A 19,882-nucleotide genomic window follows, 5' to 3' on the forward strand; every position below is an offset into this window, starting at 1 on the left:
CACGTGTTAATATAGTCCACCCGCCTTGTTGGACTAATATCTTTGCTTTCATCATCGAGACTACCTTTGGGGTTGTCCTGATACTTGTGCCTTTAAACTGGAAGCTAGGTCCCGCTGATGGTGAGAATACCACTTCCTTTTTTTGCGACGGTCTATACTAGCACGATTTTTATCTAGTCAATTCATACCTAGTATTACGTTGACATCGGTCATCTTTACTACTATTAGGTCTATGCTTAGAGTTCGGTCGGCTATTATTGATTGGTCATTATTTACTCTATACTTAGTGACTAGGGTTCTAATTTGAACTCTGTCTCTAACCTCGAGGTGGGCCCTCTTCAGCTTCACCTCGTCCTCTTCCTGTAATAAGGGTCGTCCCCTTCCTCGTCTTACTCTTTCGCATGGTCTGGGCGGCATGGTTCTAAAAACCAAGATAAAGTTACTTAAGTCTAAGGCTCATCTCTACGCATATATACTATAAAATATATATACTAAAGTCATATTATGTGCCAAAAATAAATCACTCAGTATGCTACACATCACATCATACTCTTTAATAAATACTTGAAATATCACAACAATTTTAGTAATATCAACAAAAAAAAAAAATGCATGCAAGTTCAAAAACATTTCTCTTTTCTTATCTTATGCAAGGCATACCTGACAGTGACAGAGCATCGACGTTGGAACCAAGGAACGTGTCAAGCCTACATCGTACGCTAGTCTACATAATCTAAAACCTAGAGCCCCGAAAACGAACTGTAATGACCCTAAATTTTTACATACTCAGAGTCGCTACTAATATCTCATGTTCATGTCTAATGTGGAAATATAACTCTTAAAAAAAAAAAACTATAATATAAATGTCGAAAACATTTAAAACATCATTTCTCTGGAAAATACAGCCATTGTCTTACGTGTTTAAATACGAAATACTGAAATTTAGAGAAGATAGAAACAAATACAAAATAAAATAATTTAAAACGATCAAATGCAAAACAACCTATTCTAACGTAAGACTATGAATTTAAATGGGTCTACCCTATGCATGTGCCACAGTCTCTGTTTGCGATGTCGTTGTCCTCCGTACATGTGCGTTTTGCCTTTACCTAAAAAATGATGTGGCACACGGCTTGAGTATTTCGAAGAATACTCAGTAAGTTGCTCCAATATAGGAAGCCATGCAAATGCAACCACATGCAATCATGCTCTGGGACTATCTCTAGGGGTACATGGTCTGAGTTGGGTTGGGTTGGGTTGAAGAATTTTTTCGACCCAACCCAACAGTTCAGATTGGTTGGATTGGTAACCGAACCCAACCCTTTATTTTCGGGTTGGTTCGGGTTGGTCCAAAAAAAAAAAAAAAAAAAAAAAATTTGTATGACCTAAAATGATAAAACAATAACTACCTATAAGTTGTAGATCAAAAGTATCAAACTCTCTGTTGTATTTATATTATCACCTATAAATAGGTAAAGAATATGCAATGAATCAATTCCAAAGTTACCACATCTAATTAAATTATCTACCTTCACAATATATAATCATTCAACAAAATGCCTAAAAATTCACCTATAAATATGTAAAGAATATTCAATGAATTAATTCCAAAGTTACAACATTCAACAAAATGCCTAAAAATTTAAAACTATCCAACCCTCTGTTGCATTCTTAATTCCTGCAAAAGAAAAATAGCATCTTGAAAGTTAATACGTTTCAAGATTGTTTTGAGAAAGCATATTGTAACTTCAAATATTTTACTTAAATTGAAATATAATTATTCTGGCATGACATAGCTTAAGGGTCTTAAATCATCTTAAAAATAAAATATAAATTGTGATATAATAATATAGAATACATCTTAACAAATAGACAATAAATAGATTTGGAGTTACCTCTCTCAATATTAGAACAAAGCTCCAAATCTTCAAGTTGAGAAATATTTAATGATATAGATTTTCTATCGATCCAATTTTGTATAGATATCAGAGCTTCCACTGTTTTAGGTGTCAAAGAACTCCTAAAACAATCAAGAATCCTCCCACCCGTATTAAATGCTGATTCCGAAGATACAGTCGACACTGGAACGGCCAAGACATCTTGGGCAATTTTCGATAAAACTTGTATTTAAACTCATTTGCTTTCCACCCTGCCAAAACATCAAAATTATCATCAAGTTCTTCACTAGGGTCAGATAAATATCGATCCACATCATTCTTTAACTCGAGTGAATTTTTCTCTTCTCTTCTTCATTTGTATCTTTGTAATACTAATATTGAACCACTCAAATTCATTTCATCAATTGTGTCCATCTCCATGCTCATGGACTTAGAAGTGAGTCTTGATTCAGATTGATGATGATCTCGAGCATTATCATAAAACTTGTAGTAATCATACAAACGAATTAAATAATTCTTTATGTCATCCACCATCATTTTAGCCATAGCATCTTCATAAATATTCGAAAAGCAAAATGATATGTAATCCAATTTGTAACGAGGATCGAGTACCACTGCTATGAATATCAACTTATTAATTCTTTCCACTAAGCCCCAATATTTGTCATACTTAACTTTCATATTTGAACTCATGTTACTTAAAACAGAGTTCACATTTGTACTCCACTGAATTAAAAGTTATTGAATACCCCAAAGTTCATGAAAATAAGAATTAGAAGTCACATCTAAAGAACCACTTATCTTCCTAGTGACATCATAGAAAACCTTCAAAAACTTTACAAACACTGCAACGTTCTTCCAATCATCAATGGTTGGTGGTCCTATTCTTTTGTTTCTATGATAACTTTACAAACACTCCAACGTTTTTCCAATCATCAATGGTTGGTGGTCCTATTCTTTTGTTTCCATGATCCCCTCTTTGAAGTAATCAACATAATCTAATTCTTCTTCCTTTAATACTTTGCAAGCTTTTTCAAATTTCAAGGCATGATCAAGCATCAAGTGAAATTCCATCGAGTCGCCACATCCAAACAAATAAGTGCTTTACATTTAATTTTTTCTTGTTCAACACGATCTTTAAATTTTGTCAATCTCTTCGGGGATGATCTAACATACCACACGACATTGCGAACACTAGAAATGGAGTCATGCATTTCTTTAAGCCCTTCATTCACAATCAAATTAATTATGTGAGCACAACACCTCATGTGTAATATTTCTCCATCTAAGACAAGTGAATTCCAACTTCTAAGCCTTCATAATATATAAAATAGCTATATCATTGGAACGTGCATTATCAACTATGATAGAGAAAACCTTATCGATTCTCCGTTCCAATAAACAACTCTCAATAATTTTGCCCCTTGTGGTTAGCAACTTGACAAAAATTGAGAATTCTTTTATGCAAATTCTATTCTTGTCAATAAAATGTGTGGTTATTACCATGTAATTAATATTTTGCTACGAAGTCCATGTGTCAGTGGTAAGACAAACCCTCTTGAAATGATGGACTAAAAAAAATTTCAACTTCTCTTTTCTTCTAGATAGAACTTAAATATATCTCTAGCAATGGTGACTCTTGATGGAGGGTCAAACTTAGGACATGCAATACTACTAAACAATTTGAAACCCTCATTCTTTGCAAACTTAAATGACAACACATCCATAATTATCATCTTGGCACATGATGCTCTCCATCTTGTTTGTCTAAATAATGAATTAACAATATTACTACCACCCTTTCCATCTATTGAACGTTGAAAACTTAGAGTGGTTTGTCATTTGTCCTCCACCTTATATGTGTACTTTCTATACTGATTTTTTGAGTGCTTCCATAACGTGCTAGTTCCACAAGAATTAGTATCACAAGCATACTTCTTAGAACAATAGTTGCACTTGCACCTTGTTGGAGTTTCGGACTTGGTCTGCAAGTTATAGCTAATTAATAGGTAGTAGTTTTCTATTTGTTTTGAAATAGTTAATTTGTAGGAGTTGATTTGTTTTTTGATTGTGTTTGTTTGTTATTCTGTTTTGTAAGGCTTTATAAAAGTCGTACTTATCCTTGAATAAAGATAATGAGTTCCCTTTATTTGGTATCAGAGCTAGTAAGGACCTGAAAGAAGAAATACACAAATTGAGTGTTTGAGAGGAAAAACACTGAACAAATGGCAAGTGATTCAGGAAGCTTTACTACACCATGTGTTCCTAAATTCGATGGAGACTACGAGCATTGGAGTTTGGTCATGGAAAATCTCTTGCGTTCCAAGGAATATTGAAGTGCTATTTAATCTCGTTTCGAGGAACCAAAATGAAACGAAGCACTAAGCGCAGCCTTTTAGATAAAACACAGCCCAACAAAAGGCAATTTTTTAGATAAAACACAGCCCAACAAAAGGCAATCGATGAAGCAATGCTCAAAGATCTCAAAGCAAAGAATTATCTCTTTCAATCCATTGATAACAATATTCTAGAAACTATCATTCAAAAGGATACTGCCAAGCAATTGGATTCAATGAAACTCAAGTATCAAGGAAATGCTAGACTGAAGCGAGCCCAGCTACAACGACTTCGCAGAACATTCGAAACTTTAGAGATGAAAGTAGGAGAAGGTGTTTCTAAGTATTTTACAAGAGTTATGTCTGCTAATGACATGAGGAATTGTGGAGAATCTAAGGACATTGACCAATTAACAGTCGATGAATTACAGGCATCTTTGCTTGTACATGAACAAAAGATGATTGATAAGAGGAGTGAAGAGCAGGTCTTGCAGGTGGAGAATGTACCAAGGTATGGACAAGGAAGAGGCAGAGAGACATTTCAAAGAGGAAGAGGCAGAGAGACATTTCAAAGAGGAAGAGGGAGAGAGAGACATTTCAAAGAGGAAGAGGGAGAGAGAGACATTTCAAAGAGAGACATTTCAAAGAGGAAGAGGCAGAGAGACATTTCAAAGAGAGACATTTCAAAGAGGAAGAGGCAGAGAGACATATCAAAGAGGAAGAGGCAGAGAGACATATCAAAGAGGAAGAGGCAGAGAGACATTTCAAAGAGGAAGAGGCAGAGAGACATTTCAAAGAGGAAGAGGCAGAGAGACATTTCAAAGAGGAAGAGGGAGAGAGAGACATTTCAAAGAGGAAGAGGGAGAGAGAGACATTTCAAAGAGGAAGAGGGAGAGAGAGACATTTCAAAGAGGGAGAGAGAGACATTTCAAAGAGGCAGAGAGAGACATTTCAAAGAGGAAGAGAGAGACATTTCAAAGAGAGACATTTCAAAGAGAGACATTTCAAAGAGAGACATTTCAAAGAGGAAGAGGGAGAGAGAGACATTTCAAAGAGGAAGATGGAGAGAGAGACATTTCAAAGAGGAAGAGGGAGAGAGAGACATTTCAAAGAGGAAGAGGAAGAGAGAGACATTTCAAAGAGGAAGAGGAAGAGAGAGACATTTCAAAGAGGAAGAGGAAGAGGGAGACATTTCAAAGAGGAAGAGGAAGAGAGAGACATTTCAAAGAGGAAGAGAGAGACATTTCAAAGAGGAAGAGGTTACTCTAGAGGACGGGGAAGAGGTAGATCTTTTGTGAACCAGTCGGCCATCAACTGTTTTCGATGTGGAAAGCAAGGACATTACCAATTTTTGTTGTACATTGTCATAAGTCCTATTCTTTAGGACCTATTCTCAATGTCTTGCTAATATTTTTAGGCTTGTTAGTTTAGCTTATATGTTTAGGTTTAGCATAGGACCTATTCTCAAGGTCTTGCTCATATTTTTAGGCTGGTTAGTTTAGCTTATATTTTTAGGTTTAGCGGAAGGCAAGGCTATATAATGCCATTCTTTTTGCTGTTGAAATCAGTTTTGGGTGTCACATTGTATGTCTTGAGTAACTTTGGTGTTGTGAGTACATTTGTTCCGCTTTCGGCGCACAACAAGTGGTATCAGAGCCTTATTGTGGTATTTGGGGGTATTGTGAAAGTTTGGGCCTCATCGACCGTTAGACGTGCTCACAATTGTGCTTATTCTCTTGAAAATCAATTTTCAAGAATTGTGTTTTTAGTTACATCCAGATTAATTATCGCAAATGGCAAAATCATTACGATGTGGATCAAGAGTGTGGAGTTCCAATCTCGAAGTAGAGAAATTTGATGGAACCAATAATTTTGGTGTTTGGCGAGGCAAAGTTAGCGATTTGCTGGTCATGCAAGACCTCGATATTTCTCTCCAAGAGGAGATGTCTGAAGACATGACAGAAGCAGAATGGACAAATTAAATCGGCAAGCCTGTGGAATTATTCGATCCTGTCTTGGCAAGGATAAAAAATATCCATTTATGAAGGTTACCATGGCAAAAGAATTATGGGACAAGCTTGAGGCGAAATATATGGAGAAGAGTGTGGAAAATAAACTCTATTTGAAGAAGAAACTCTTCCATTTTGACTACAAGGAAGGTATCTCAATGGCTGAGCATTTGGATGATTTTAACAAAATCATCACTGATTTGCTCAATCTTGATGTTAAGATTGATGACGAGGACAAGGCGTTGTTGTTATTAAATTCTTTGGCGGAATCCTATGAGTTTTTAGTAACAACCCTACTATATGGAATCACTAATATTGATTTTGAAGATGTTTCAAATGCCTTAATAAACAATGAGATGCAAAAGAAGGAAAATGAGACATATCAAGGCTCTAGCTCAAATGTTCTCACTGCTCATGGCAGGACTTCTACTTGGAAAAGGAACGAATGTGGAGAGTTCCGATTAAAGTCGAGAGGTAGATCTGATAATTGGAGAAAACTTGATAAAAATGAGTGTGCATATTGTCGACAAAAAGGCCATTGGAAGAAAGATTGTTCGATCTTAAAAGAGAAGGGGTCGAAGTCCAATGTGGTTAGAGATGACGACACTGATACAGATGATGCCTTCACAATCTCCCTATCAGCCAGCCAAACCAATGAATGGATTCTTGATTCTGGGTGCTCCTATCATATGTGTCCCAACAGAGAGATGTTTTTGGACTTCAAAAAGTTCAATGGTGGAGTTGTCTATATGGGCAATGATAGTACTTGCAAGATGATGGGAATCGGCTCAGTACAAATCAAGATGTTTGATGGGGTTATACGAAAACTCAAAGATGTGAGGCATGTCCCTGACTTGAAGAAAATTTGATTTCACTTCGCGTTTTGGATGCGAGTGGTTATCGCATCATTTTGGAAGGAGGGAATTTGAAAGTAGCTCGTGGAGCTTTGGTGGCAATTACAGGAACTAGAAGAGGTAGCATATACTACCTCAACGGAACCACAATAATTGGGCATGCTGCTGTGGCAAGGTCGAAAGAACAAGACATATCGTAATTATGGCACTTGCGACTCGGGCATGCTGGTGAGAAGGCGCTTCAGACATTAGTGAACCAAGGAGTCCTTAAGTGTACCACAACTGGTAAAATTGATTTCTGTGAACATTGTATATTTGGTAAACAAAAAAATGTGAAGTTTGGTCCAACTATACACCAAACAAAGGGCATTTTAGATTATGTTCACACTGATGTATGAGGTCCCACGAAGAATGTCTTATTGGGAGGAAAGAGGTGGTTTGTCACCTTTATTGATGACTACTCGAAGAGAGTTTGAATGTATCCCATGAGGCACAAAAACAAGGTTCTCCAAATCTTCCTAGAGTGAAAGAAAATGGTAGAGAATCAGACGGACAGAAAAATCAAAAAGCTGAGATCAGACAACGGGGGAGAATATACTTATGATCCATTCCTTAAAGTATGCCGAGATGAAGGGATCGTTCAACACTTCACTGTTCCTGGTAAGCCACAACAAAATGAAGTTTCTGAGAGAATAAACCAGACATTAATAGAGAAGGTTCGATGCATATTGTCTCAAGCAGGATTGAGTAAGAAATTTTGGGCTGAGGCTCTCAGTTATGCAGTTCACTTGGTGAATCGTTTACCTGTTTCTGGAAATGGTGGGAGAACTCCGCTTGAGGTATGGTCAGGTAGTCCTGTTAGTGATTATGATAAATTGCATGTGTTTGGGTGTCCTGCTTATTATCATGTGACAGACTCAAAGCTGGATCCTAGAACCAAAAAAACCAATTTTATGGGCTTTAGCAAAGGTGTGAAGGGCTATAGGTTATGGTGTCCAGAAACAAGTAAGATTGTTAATAGTCGAGATGTGACATTCGATGAGTCTGGAATATTTTTGCAGAAAATTGAAAATAATGACGAGGCATTGAAGCAAGTGGAGAAGGTGGTGTTCTCTCCTGATATGGTTGCTCCTACTGAAGAACCTATTGATCAGGTAGATAATAACTTTGATGTCTTAGAACCGAAAGAGCGAAGCCTTGTAAATGATAGAGTGGAGGAACCTAAGTCTATCGCCAAGAATAGATCATGAAGGGTAATTCGAAAACCTGCAAGGTTTGATGATACGATAGCATATGTTTTCTCTTTGATTGATGGAGCTCCTAACAGTTACAAAGATGCTAGCTATTGCTCGGATAGCTTACACTGGCAAGAGGCTGTCAATTAGGAGATAGCATCATTGGAGATAAATCAAACTTGGGATTTGGTACAACTTCCAAAAGGTAAAAAAGAAATTGGTTGTAAATGGGTTTTTGCAAAAAATGAAGACTCTTCTGGTATACGTTATAAGGCTCGACTTGTGGCTAAAGACTACGCACAAAAAGAAGGTATTGATTACAATGAAATTTTCTCACCTATGGTAAAACATTCTTCTGTTCGAATTTTGTTGGCTTTGGTTGCTCAATTTAATCTTGAGCTTGCACAACTCGATGTAAAAACTGCTTTTTTGCATGGAGATTTGGAAGAAGAAATATATATGGCGCAACCGGTTGGTTTCCGAGTAGTTGGACAACAACATTTAGTATGCAGATTGAAGAAATCTTTGTATGGGCTGAAGTAATCCTCTCGCCAATGGTATAAAAGCTTTGATCATTTCATGGTAGAACATATGTATACTCATAGTCAATTTGACCATTGTGTGTATTATCGGTGTCTCGATGATGGATCATTTATCTATTTGCTCTTATATGTTGATGATATGTTAATTGCTTCAAAGAGACAGGTGGAGATTGATAAGCTCAAAGATCAGCTTTCTAAAACATTTGAAATGAAAGACTTAGGCAATACAAAGAAAATACTTGGAATGAAGATAGAGCGAGATCGGAAAAAAGATACAGTCTGGTTGACTCAGTCTCAATATCTACGCAAGGTATTGACAAGATTTAGTTTGAATAATTCAACCAAACCCGTTAGTACTCACTTGCTCCTCATTTCAAGCTTAGTGCTTCCATGTGTCCAAGTTTTGACGATGACAAAAGGTATATGGAGAATATTCCTTATACAAATGTTGTTGGTGCGTTGATGTATGCTATGGTGTGTACTCGACCTGATCTTTCACACGCAGTAAGCATGGTGAGTCGTTATATACATAATCCTGGTAAAGAGCATTGGCAGGCTGTCAAATGGATTCTTAGGTACATTCTTGGAGCTATTGATGTTGGTATTAAGTTTCAAAAACAAGAATAGCTGGTTATGTGGATTCTGATTATGCTGGTGATTTGGATAAGCGACGATCTACTACGGGTTATTTATTTACTATGGCTGGTGGACCTGTTTGTTGGCGTTCAACATTGCAGTCTACTGTTGCATTGTCTACCACTGAAACAGAGTATATGGCAGTAACGGAAGCTTTTAAAGAAGCTATTTGGATGCATGGTTTGATCAATAACTTGGGTATTTTGCAGGAACATATAGATGTGTTTTGTGATAGCCAGAGCGCTATTTGCTTGTCAAAAAATCAAGTCCATCATGCTCGTACAGAACATATTGATGTCCGTTTTCACTTTATTCAAGAAATTATTAGCAAAGGGGATATTCATTTATTAAAAATTGGAACTGTTGATAACCCTGCTGATATGTTGACAAAGGTGATCACTCGTGAAAAGTTCTGACATTGTTTGGATTTCATCAACGTTGGAAGGAAGGAGTAGTGTGTTGACGTGGTAGCAACCAAATCAACTATCAACTTGGAGATCTTATGACAAGGTGGAGATTGTTGTACATTGTCATAAGTTCTATTCTCAAGGTCTTGCTAATATTTTTAGGCTGGTTAGTTTAGCTTATATTTTTAGGTTTAGCATAGGACCTATTCTCAAGGTCTTGCTAATATTTTTAGGCGGGTTAGTTTAGCTTATATTTTGAGGTTTAGCAGAAGGCTATGTAATGCCATTCTTTCTGCGGTTGAAATCATCAAGTTTTGGGTGTCACATTGTATGTCTTGAGTAACATTGGTGTTATGAGTACATTTGTTCCGCTTTCGGCGCACAACAATTTGAATGTCCGGGATTAGAAAAAGAAGCTGTTAATTATGTTGAATTTGATGAGAAGGAAGAACTGCTATTGATGGCGTACACAAAGAAAAGCGAAGTTGAAAGAGAAGGCATTTAGTTTCTCGATTCCGGGTGCTCAAATCATATCACAGGGGACAAAACATGGTTCGTTGAGCTGACGAAAATTTCAACCACACTGTCAGGTTGGGAAATAGCTCAAAATTGACAGTTGAAAGAAGAGGCAGTGTCAGATTCGAAGTTGAAGGTATCAAATGTCTACTATGTCCCAATCTCACCAAAAATTTGCTAAGCATAAGGCAACTACAGGAGAAGCGCTTGGTGATCTTAATCAAAGAAGGAACCTGTAGAATCTATCATCAACAAAGGGACCTGATAATGAACACACAAATAACGGAGAATCGCATGTTCTCAGTAAATGCAAAGCTGAAGCCATTCGTTGACAGATGTTTGAAAATAGAAGATGAAGACTTGGAGGCTCTGTGACACAAGAGGTATGGGCATTTGAATAGTAAATCAATTCAAATCATGCAGCAAAAACAAATGGTGGAAGGATTACCCAAATTGAAGAAAGATATCAAAGTTTGCACAGTCTACAATGTTGGGAAGCAACAACGGCAAAAATTTCTAAAGAAAAGCAAATGGAGAGCATCAAACAAACTGGAATTGGTTCATGGAGATCTTTATGGACCCATCACTCCAACCTCTCACCGTGGCAAAAGATACTTGTTGGTACTTGTAGATGATTTTTCTCGCAAGACATGGATTTATTTTCTTGCACATTAATCAGAAGCTTTTGAAACATTTGTTAGTGAAAGAGTGAGTGATTGAATGGTTGATAAGATGATTATACTATGAAGAACAAGGAGGCTCTGTATATAGAGAGAATATAAAAAGATATTTTTAGAAAATCTAACTAAAAATCGGCAGAAAATCTGGTAACAAACCTGTAAATCAAATCAAAACTTAATCAGCTTCTAGCTCTAAGAGATTTAATCAGATACTAATTGACAGCAATCTAAACAAACACGTGATCTTTAACACTCCTCCTTGTTTAGATGCTGCGAACTCCAAGCTTTTTCCTGAACACCCATCTTACTCCAATTATTTTTCTGTTTAGAGGTCGATCAACCAACTCCCATGTTTTGTTTTTCTGGATCACTGAAAGCTCTTCCTCTAACAAGTGCATCATCAACCAAAGCATCTTGTCGTTCATCTTCAGACTCTTCTTGTCATTCATCTTCAGAATCTTCTAGTTGTTCATCTTCAGACTCTTCTAACATGCTACCAAAGATTAAATTGTTTGGTGCATTAGAAATCTTATTCACCTTCATCAATTCTTCCCAATTACATTGCTCATTTCCAACAAATTGAACATCTCGGCTCACAATAACACTACTAGTGTGTGGTTGAAAAACTCTGTAAGCTTTGGATATAGTGCTATACCCAACAAAGATGCCAGCATCTACCTTTTTGTCAAGCTTATCACGCTTGATCTGTGGAATGTAAGTGAAGCAAAGACACTCAAATACTCTAAGGAACTTTAAAGAAAGTTTGTAACCATAGCAAACTTCAAATGGTGTTAAGTCCTTCACTGCTTTTGTTGAAATTCGATTTTGGAAGATCCTTCTCATGAAGCATGATTCTTGTCATCTCCATTATGAATCTATTCCTCCTTTCACTGATGTCATTCTTTTGAGGAGTGTATGGTGCTGTCAATTGATGTTCAATTTCAGCCTCTTCACAAAACTTGTTAAAAGTTTCTGAAGTGTACTCCTTGCCATTATCTAATCTTATAGTCTGAATCAAGCATGCACTTTCATTCTCAACTCTGGCTTTGAATTTTCAAAATACACCCGCAACTTTTGTCTTTCGCTTCAGCAAGAAGATCCAACGCATTCTTGTTAGATCATCAATAAAAATAATGTAATAAAGATTATCATTTAATGATGGTGTTTGCTGAGGACCATAAAGATCAGAATGAACCAGTTGTAGTTTTTCCGAGGCTCTCCATGCCTGTTTAGGAAAGGGTTGCCTAGGTTTGCTTCCCAAAATTACAAGTACGGCAAGGAGGCATGTCATCATCAATGTCAGCGAGTCCTTCTACCAGCTTCTTTGACTGAATCTGAAGCAAACCTCGATGATGAAAGTGCCCAAGTCTTTTGTGCCAAATCTTAGTGGCAGTAGCTCTAGATATAAAGGTCATCAGCTCTTTCTCCATCGGATTTAGAGCAAAGCTTTTTTCTTTCATTTTGACATTGAACAAGTCTTTGCGACTAGCATCTTTGATTAAGCACTACTTATTCTCAAACAACACTTTAGTCTTTATCAAGGAACTGACCAACACTTAACAGATTTTGATCAATTTTAGGTACAAATAAAGCATCTAGAATAAATTTTGTACCTTCATAACTTGTTATAGCTATTGTGCCTTTTCCTTTGGCTTCCAAGTGATCACCATTGTTAATCCTCACTCTTTTGACTTCAATGTCTCTTAATTCCTCAAAAAACTCTTTGTCATATGTCATATGATTTGTGCACCCACTGTCAGTCAACCAGCTCTCGCTTGATTCTTTGTCTGAGAAATAAGTGACCACAAACAATTGATCTTCTTCTTCTTGATCAATTACCTGTGCATCTACTTCTTTCACCTGACTTTTGACTTTGCAGATCACAGCTTCATGTCCAAGTTGATTGCCTTTGGAGTACTTGGCGTCAGGTCTTCTCCAACACTTGTATGGTGGATGACCTTTCTTCTCACAATGGCAGCAAGGTGGATAGGATTTTTTGAAACCTCCTCCTTTTGTCTTCTGATAATTGGCCGATGAATCTCCATTCGTCGATTGATTTTTGAAAATTTTCTTGTTTTTATGCCTGTGGTTGTCTTGATGCTTAACAGGTAAGACACCTTCAATCACCTCTTCTTGCCTCGTAGACCTCCTTTGCTCTTGTGCTTGTAAAGCGTTCAAGAGCTCTGTAAGGGAAATCTTTGACAAGTTTTTTGTGTTCTCCAGGGTAGTAATGGTGGCTTCAAACTTCTCTGGAACGGTGACCAACAACTTTTCAACGATCCTGGAATCATTTAACACATAATCAAGCAATCTCACCTTGTTGGCAATGCTGAGAAGTCTATCAGAGTACTCTTTCACCGACTCAGACTCCTTCATCTTCTGCAACTCGAAATCCCTAATCAAATTCAGGACTTTCATTCCACGAATCCTCTCATCTCCTTCATATTCAGCCTTGAGATAATCCCAGATTTACTTTGCTATTTTAAGGGACATTATTCGAAGATCATTTGAGATACATGTGCAAATAGGCAAGCTTTTGCCTTTGATTTTCTTGTCTTCTTGTGCTTATGTACTTTGATTTGTGCTACAGTAGGATTTGCTAGAAGTGGAGGGACCTCGTAATCCTCTTCTATTGCTTCCCAAAGATCCAAAGCCTTCAGATAAGTCTCCATACGAACTACCCACATTTGATAATTGTCTCCATCGAAGACCGGTGGTGCAACAGTTGAAAAACTGGATTCTCTTTCCATTTTGATCTCACAGATCCCTTAAGAAGATAGCTTTGATACCAATTTGTTAGTGAAAGAGTGAATGATTGAATGGTTGATAAGATGATTATATTATGAAGAGCAAGAAGACTCTATATATATACCAAGAATATAAAAAGATATTTAGAAAATCTACCTAAAAATCTGCTGAAAATCTGATAACAAACCTGTAAATCAAATCAAACTAAACCAAATCAAAACTAAATCAACTCCTAACTATAAGAGATTTAATCAGATACTAATTGACATCAATCTAAACAAACACGTGATCTTTAACAATATTCAAAAACTTCAAAAATCTTGTTGAAAATGAAGCAAAAACAGCCATACGTGGACTCAGAACTCATCAGGGAGGAGAATTTACGTCAAATGAATTCAACAAGTTCTGCAAAGATAATGGGATCAAGCGACAACTAACAGTTGCTTACACTCTCCGGCAAAACGGAGTTGCAGAAAGAAGGAACCGGACCATCATGAACATGGTACGGTGTCTTTTATCTGAGAAAAAGATGCCGAAGAAGTTGTGGCCTGAAGCAGCTAGATGGATAGCTCATGTTCTGAATCGCAGTTACACAAAGGCAATCAAGGACATGGTTCCTGAGGAGAAGTGGTCGGGCATAAAACCAAATGTGGAATACTTCAGAGTATTTGGTTCAATTGTACATGTCCATATTCCCGAACAGAAGAGAACCAGACTTGATGATCGAAGTCTTAAACGTGTCTTGGAGTTAGTGATGAATCTAAGGCCTAACGCCTGTATGATCCCAGCAACAAAGAAGATAATTATGAGTAGGGATGTCATATTTTAAGAAGATGCAAAATGGGACTGGAATTCAAGTACAAAAAATGCAGAGCAGGATGCGTTGGCTTGGGGAGATGATGATAATATTGCTGTAAAAGAATCGGAAGAAGGAGAGACTGATGGAGAATGAGATTCAAATGAATAAGCAAATGACAGGTTAGAATAAATCCAAGAAATGGATGAATCTTCCCTAGAGTTGCCTCAACAAACAAGACAAAGGAGAGAGCTAGTTTGGATGCGCGATTATGAAACAGGTGAACACCTATTTGAAGAAGAAGAGGCCGATGAGGGGTTTGCTTTTCACATCTCCAATGATGATCTTGTGAACTTTGAAAAAGCAGTAAAAGAAAAGAAGTGGTAGGAGGCCATGAAGCTTGAAATTCAAGCTATTGAAAGAAATCAAACATGGGAGCTTGTGACATTGCCGCATCAAGCAAAGAAAATCGGTGTCAAGTGGGTCTTTAAGACAAAACTAAACGAAGAAGGCAAAGTAGACAAATGTAAAGCGAGACTCGTCGCTAAGGGATACTTGCAGAAGGCTGGAGTAGATTACAATGAAGTTTATGCACCAATAGCTTGATGGGATACAATCAAAATTCTGGTGGCAGTAGCAGCTCAACGTGGATGGTGCATCTATCAACTTGACGTCAAAAGTGCTGTTCTATACGGTGAATTAAACGAGGAGGTATATGTTGATCAGCCTGAAGGTTTTGTCAAAAAGGGAGAAGAGAACAAGGTTTATCAACTAACGAAAGCTCTTTGCGGCCTGAAACAAGACCGAGGGTTTGGTTAGGCAAAATCGAGAGCTATTTTAAGAAGGAAGGATTTGAAAAAAAATAATTATGATCACACCTTGTTCTTGAAGAGAAATGGAAGAAAATTGTTGTTGGTTTTCCTGTATGTTGATGATTTGATTTACACAGGAGATGATGAGAATATGTGCAAATGTTTCAAGTTATCAATGCAACAGGAGTTTGAGATGACAGACTTAGGAAAAATGAAGTTCTTCCTTGGAGTTGAAGTTTATCAAAACGAAGGAGGAATTCATTTGTGTCAAAGGAAGTATGCTAAGGAAGTATTGGAAAGGTTCAATATGCTGTAAAGAATCCGATAGTCCTTGGCACATTCTTGTCAAAGTCAGGCAGCAAAAGTGTCGATACAACATTGTACAAACAACTAGTAGGATGCTTAATGTACCTTACGATAACTCGTCCCGACTTAATGTTTGTGGTTTGCTTGATTTCTTGTTATATGGCTGATCCCAAAGAAGAACATATGTTGATTGCTAAAAGGGTACTGAGATATTTAAAAGGCACATTAGATGTTGGAGTTTATTACAAATGGAGTAAGGATGTAAATTTTTTGGGATACATAGACAATGATTATGCGCAAGATATTGACGACAGGAAGAGCACTTCAGGCTATGTTTTCTTTCTAAATGGAGCAGCAATATGTTGGAGTTCAAGGACGCCGGAAATTGTCACACTATCATCTACAGAAGCTGAATATGTAGCTGCCACTGCAAGTGCATGTCATGGTGTTTGGCTTAAGGGAATTCTGAAGGAGCTAAGTGTTCTAAGCAGCGACTGCATTGATATCATGTGTGACAGTAGTTCAGCAATCAAATTTTCTAAGAACTCAGTTATGCTTCAAAGGACAAAACATATTGATGTCAGGTAGCATTACTTGCGTAATTTGTCAACTAATGGGACTGTGAGGTTAGTATTTTGTGGAACGGAAGATCAAGTGGCAGACATAATCGCTAAACCAATTAAGCTAGATCAATTTGTGAAATTCAGAGGCATGCTTGGAGTTTTGACAACTTGTAAAGTGACACTGTTTCAGCGTACTCCAGTTTAGAGGAATTTGTTGGAATTTTTTACTTAGTCTGCAAAGTTATAGCTAATTAATAGGCAATAGTTTTCTATTGGTTTTCAAATAGCTAATTTAGGAGTTGATTTGTTTTTTATTCTGTTGGTTTGTTATTCTGTTTTACACTCTTATTATTGTTCTCTAATCTTACGTGATCTCACAAATATTGATTTATTGGGTTTCTTCTACTTAAATTCATGTTGTGCAGCCAATGGTGGCTTGCATGCATTACAATTACTAGAGCTACTTGGACATACAGTTGGACTATTGTTTTCCATATATAAAAAGTAAAATAGAACTATTATGATTGAAACATTCAACTCAATATGAACAATTACCATAGAATGCATCATATACAATCGGTCTTTGCAAGGGGATATAACAAAAAGAGCAAAAGCTTACCATTATGGCGTTCCAGGAGACTAAAAAGAGAAAGACGGCGCGCGAGAGAGAAACAAGACAAAGAACACGAGAGAATGCTATTGAGATCAAATTCCTTGTGAGAGACTAAGTATCAAGAGAGATTTGTATTTTGGCTGAATGTTTGTATTTTGGTGTGAGGCTCCGAAAGAGAGAAAAAAAACTCAGTGAGGTGAGGCGGTGAGAGAAAGGGCTGAGAGAAAGACAAAAGTTTGTATGGCTAAGAAAGGAGAGAGAAGAGACGGAGAGAATCAGAGAAGAGTACGGGTGTACATCCAACCCGACAACCCGGAGCAACCCAACCTGAATGATAAGGGTTGGGTTGGATTAGTTTTTTGGGTTGGGTTGGGTTGTTTTTTCTGAATCCGAAGTGACTCGGTTCAATTTTCGGTTCATAAGATAAAAAAACTCGGATCTGAAACTGATAAAACTTATAAATAACATTAAGAACTCTATTGTATATACAGGTCTGTCTGACAATCTCGGTTTACTAGAATACTCTATGCTTGGTTTGACTCCAGCCAAATTTATTTTTTTATTATTTCATATTATTTTATATCATTATTTTGTTTGTTTCTTTTATAATTTTTTTTTATCACTCAAATATTACATATTTTGAAAGGTATTTTTATTTTGTTTAGATATAGTTTCTCTAAACTAATCATTTATATTGTTTTTTAATTTTATAATTCATCCCTACATTTTTTTTTTTTAAATTACTTAGTTTATTTAAACTATTCATTTCTATTATTTTTTTAATTTCTATTATTATGTATAGACTAACCAATTTTTGTTAAATAACGTTGGATGCTACAATTTTTTTTTATTGTTGTCGATGATTTTTTTTTTTTAATAATTATAGATTGATTTGTATTTTTTTTTGTGAACTTTTAACATTTTTTTTATCTAAGATTAAATTGAATAATTATGAATGATGAATAAATAAAAAATAAATTTAAACAAACATTAAAAAAAAGTTGCAACCCTAGAACCCAACCCGAAAATAGAGGGTTGGGTTGTGAAAATTTTTTGGTCGGGTTGGGTTACTAATCCAACCAACCCGAACTTTTGGGTTGGGTCAAAAAAATCTCTCAATCCAACCTAACCTAGACCATGTACACCTCTAAAAGAGAATAACCGAAGAGAGAGAGGCAACAGCTAAGGCCAGAGAGAGAAGCATAGAGAAGCAGGACAGGACTCACAGGGCAAAGAGGGAGGAGGGTACCTAAGGCAGGGAGAAGATAGTAGAGAGGGAGGGAGAGATCAATTATTTTAAATTTCTTTCCTAATTAAGTAATTATTGGGTTTTGAAGTGTCAGGCTTGTCAGATACAAGAGAAGACCGTAGATTGGGCTTTGACTTTGGGCCTTTGGGCTTCAATTTCTTTTTCTTTTTTTTAATATTTTCGGGTTGGACCGAGTTGACCCAATCATTTTCTTTTGGAACCCAAACCCAACCAAAATCAGATTGGGTTAAAAAAAATGGACCCAACCCAAACCCGAAATCCAACCAACCCAACTCAATCCTTATATTTTGGGTTGGGTCGAGTTGGGTTCTCGGGTTTCCAGGTTGGATGTACACCACTATCTAGGGCTGGCCTCCAGTTTTAGACAAATTGTATGTATAGTATTTCTCTACACACGACCCATACGTGCGAGAACACCCCCTGGATCCTCTCTGGTCAAGCTAATCTATAGTGACGTCCGGAGGTCAGTAGAACCCCTTGGTGTCATACTTCCTATGAACACCCTCATCATCATACTGTGCGCGTCCACACTCATCGTCTCTGGGGAAGTATTCCTATGCTTATGAACATACAACATGCATGAGATCTCTCTAAATCTCATCTCATCATCTCTTCTGACACAACCCTCTAGTCTCATCTCTTTGTTACATTAAATTACCCATGTCCGTTAGATATTTATATTAATATCATTTTCATGCTCCTAGGGTTTTGTCCTATGTCGATCTATCGACATGATGCAATATGACACTCATCATCATCTAGCATGCTTAATATGGAAAACATCAACATATTATGACAAACGTCATGCAATCATCATACTCATCATATCGCCATAAAGTGCATCAAGCATATCAAGTACGTCATATATCAAACTATATATATTACACACATCCTCAAGCATCATAACTCAAGAATCATACATCATCATATACTAGTATAAGACATCATACGATACAACTCATACATCATAAATCGTAACTCATACAATTTCTAACATATCCTATAGTAAGGTCACTTACCTGATTAGTTTAAGTTGGTGTCACCAATTTATTCTTAATGAAAGTTCGATTTTATCCTTTGAAATCCATGTCAACCTGTCATCGATTTTTGTATTTGAATTATGAAGGAATTCTATTTAATTAAATTATAATTAAAATTAACGATTTATAAAAGTTGCATCAGTCATAATTCAAAAAGTCTCAAAGAGGTTAATTTCCTTGTTTCCTCTATTAGAGTCGTCCAAAAATTCTAGGTAGTAATAAGTTCATCTTCCTCATTATTTGTGTGCTAACATTTTTATTAAGGATCTCATTTTCTACCGTTAGTGTTTCGAGGATATAAACGTGCTAACAATTGAATACTATCCTAAGTTTTGTGGAGGATGAGATTAGTTGTTATTAATTATTATTATTAATTTTTTTTATACGGTTGTTTCAAGTTGTGATGGATTTTTTAGGGTATTTGGACTAACTTAATCTCTGAACTTGTATCTAGGACTCATTCTCGGTCAAATATGACTCTCCACTATGCTCTCTAGCAATCTGAAATAGCTAACAACCTAAAAGTTAGGCATACTCATGGTCCTAACTTAAAACTAAGCAAGGTGTTTCCGTAGGGTTTAGTAGACTAATAAGCAAAGTGCCACTTCAACCTACCATCTA

General features: G+C 36.6%; 1 protein-coding gene and 1 pseudogene across 1 annotated transcript; one reads left to right on the forward strand and one right to left on the reverse strand.

The window, feature by feature from the left end:
• Positions 1 to 1,634: 1,634 nt before the first annotated feature.
• On the reverse strand, positions 1,635 to 3,625 carry LOC147792206 (zinc finger BED domain-containing protein RICESLEEPER 2-like; annotated as a pseudogene).
• A 12,309-nt stretch (positions 3,626 to 15,934) lies between these two features.
• Positions 15,935 to 16,543, forward strand: LOC147792207 (secreted RxLR effector protein 161-like). Its single transcript, XM_087124799.1, has 2 exons — positions 15,935 to 16,359; positions 16,483 to 16,543. The coding sequence occupies exons 1-2, from the start codon at positions 15,935 to 15,937 to the stop codon at positions 16,541 to 16,543; spliced, it is 486 nt and encodes a 161-aa protein (XP_086980925.1).
• The last annotated feature ends 3,339 nt before the right edge of the window (positions 16,544 to 19,882 follow it).

Source organism: Cucurbita pepo, chromosome 6 (genome assembly GCF_057944985.1).
Source record: "Cucurbita pepo subsp. pepo isolate OVF chromosome 6, ASM5794498v1, whole genome shotgun sequence".
Lineage (NCBI taxonomy): Eukaryota > Viridiplantae > Streptophyta > Magnoliopsida > Cucurbitales > Cucurbitaceae > Cucurbita > Cucurbita pepo.

Excerpts from the sequence above, each read along its gene's own strand:
- LOC147792207 (XM_087124799.1), top strand. The coding sequence starts at position 15,935 with ATGGCTGATCCCAAAGAAGAACATATGTTGATTGCTAAAAGGGTACTG. Across the intron at positions 16,360-16,482 it reads ACAAAACATATTGATGTCAG|AGGCATGCTTGGAGTTTTGA; the intron begins GTAGCATTACTT and ends TGTGAAATTCAG.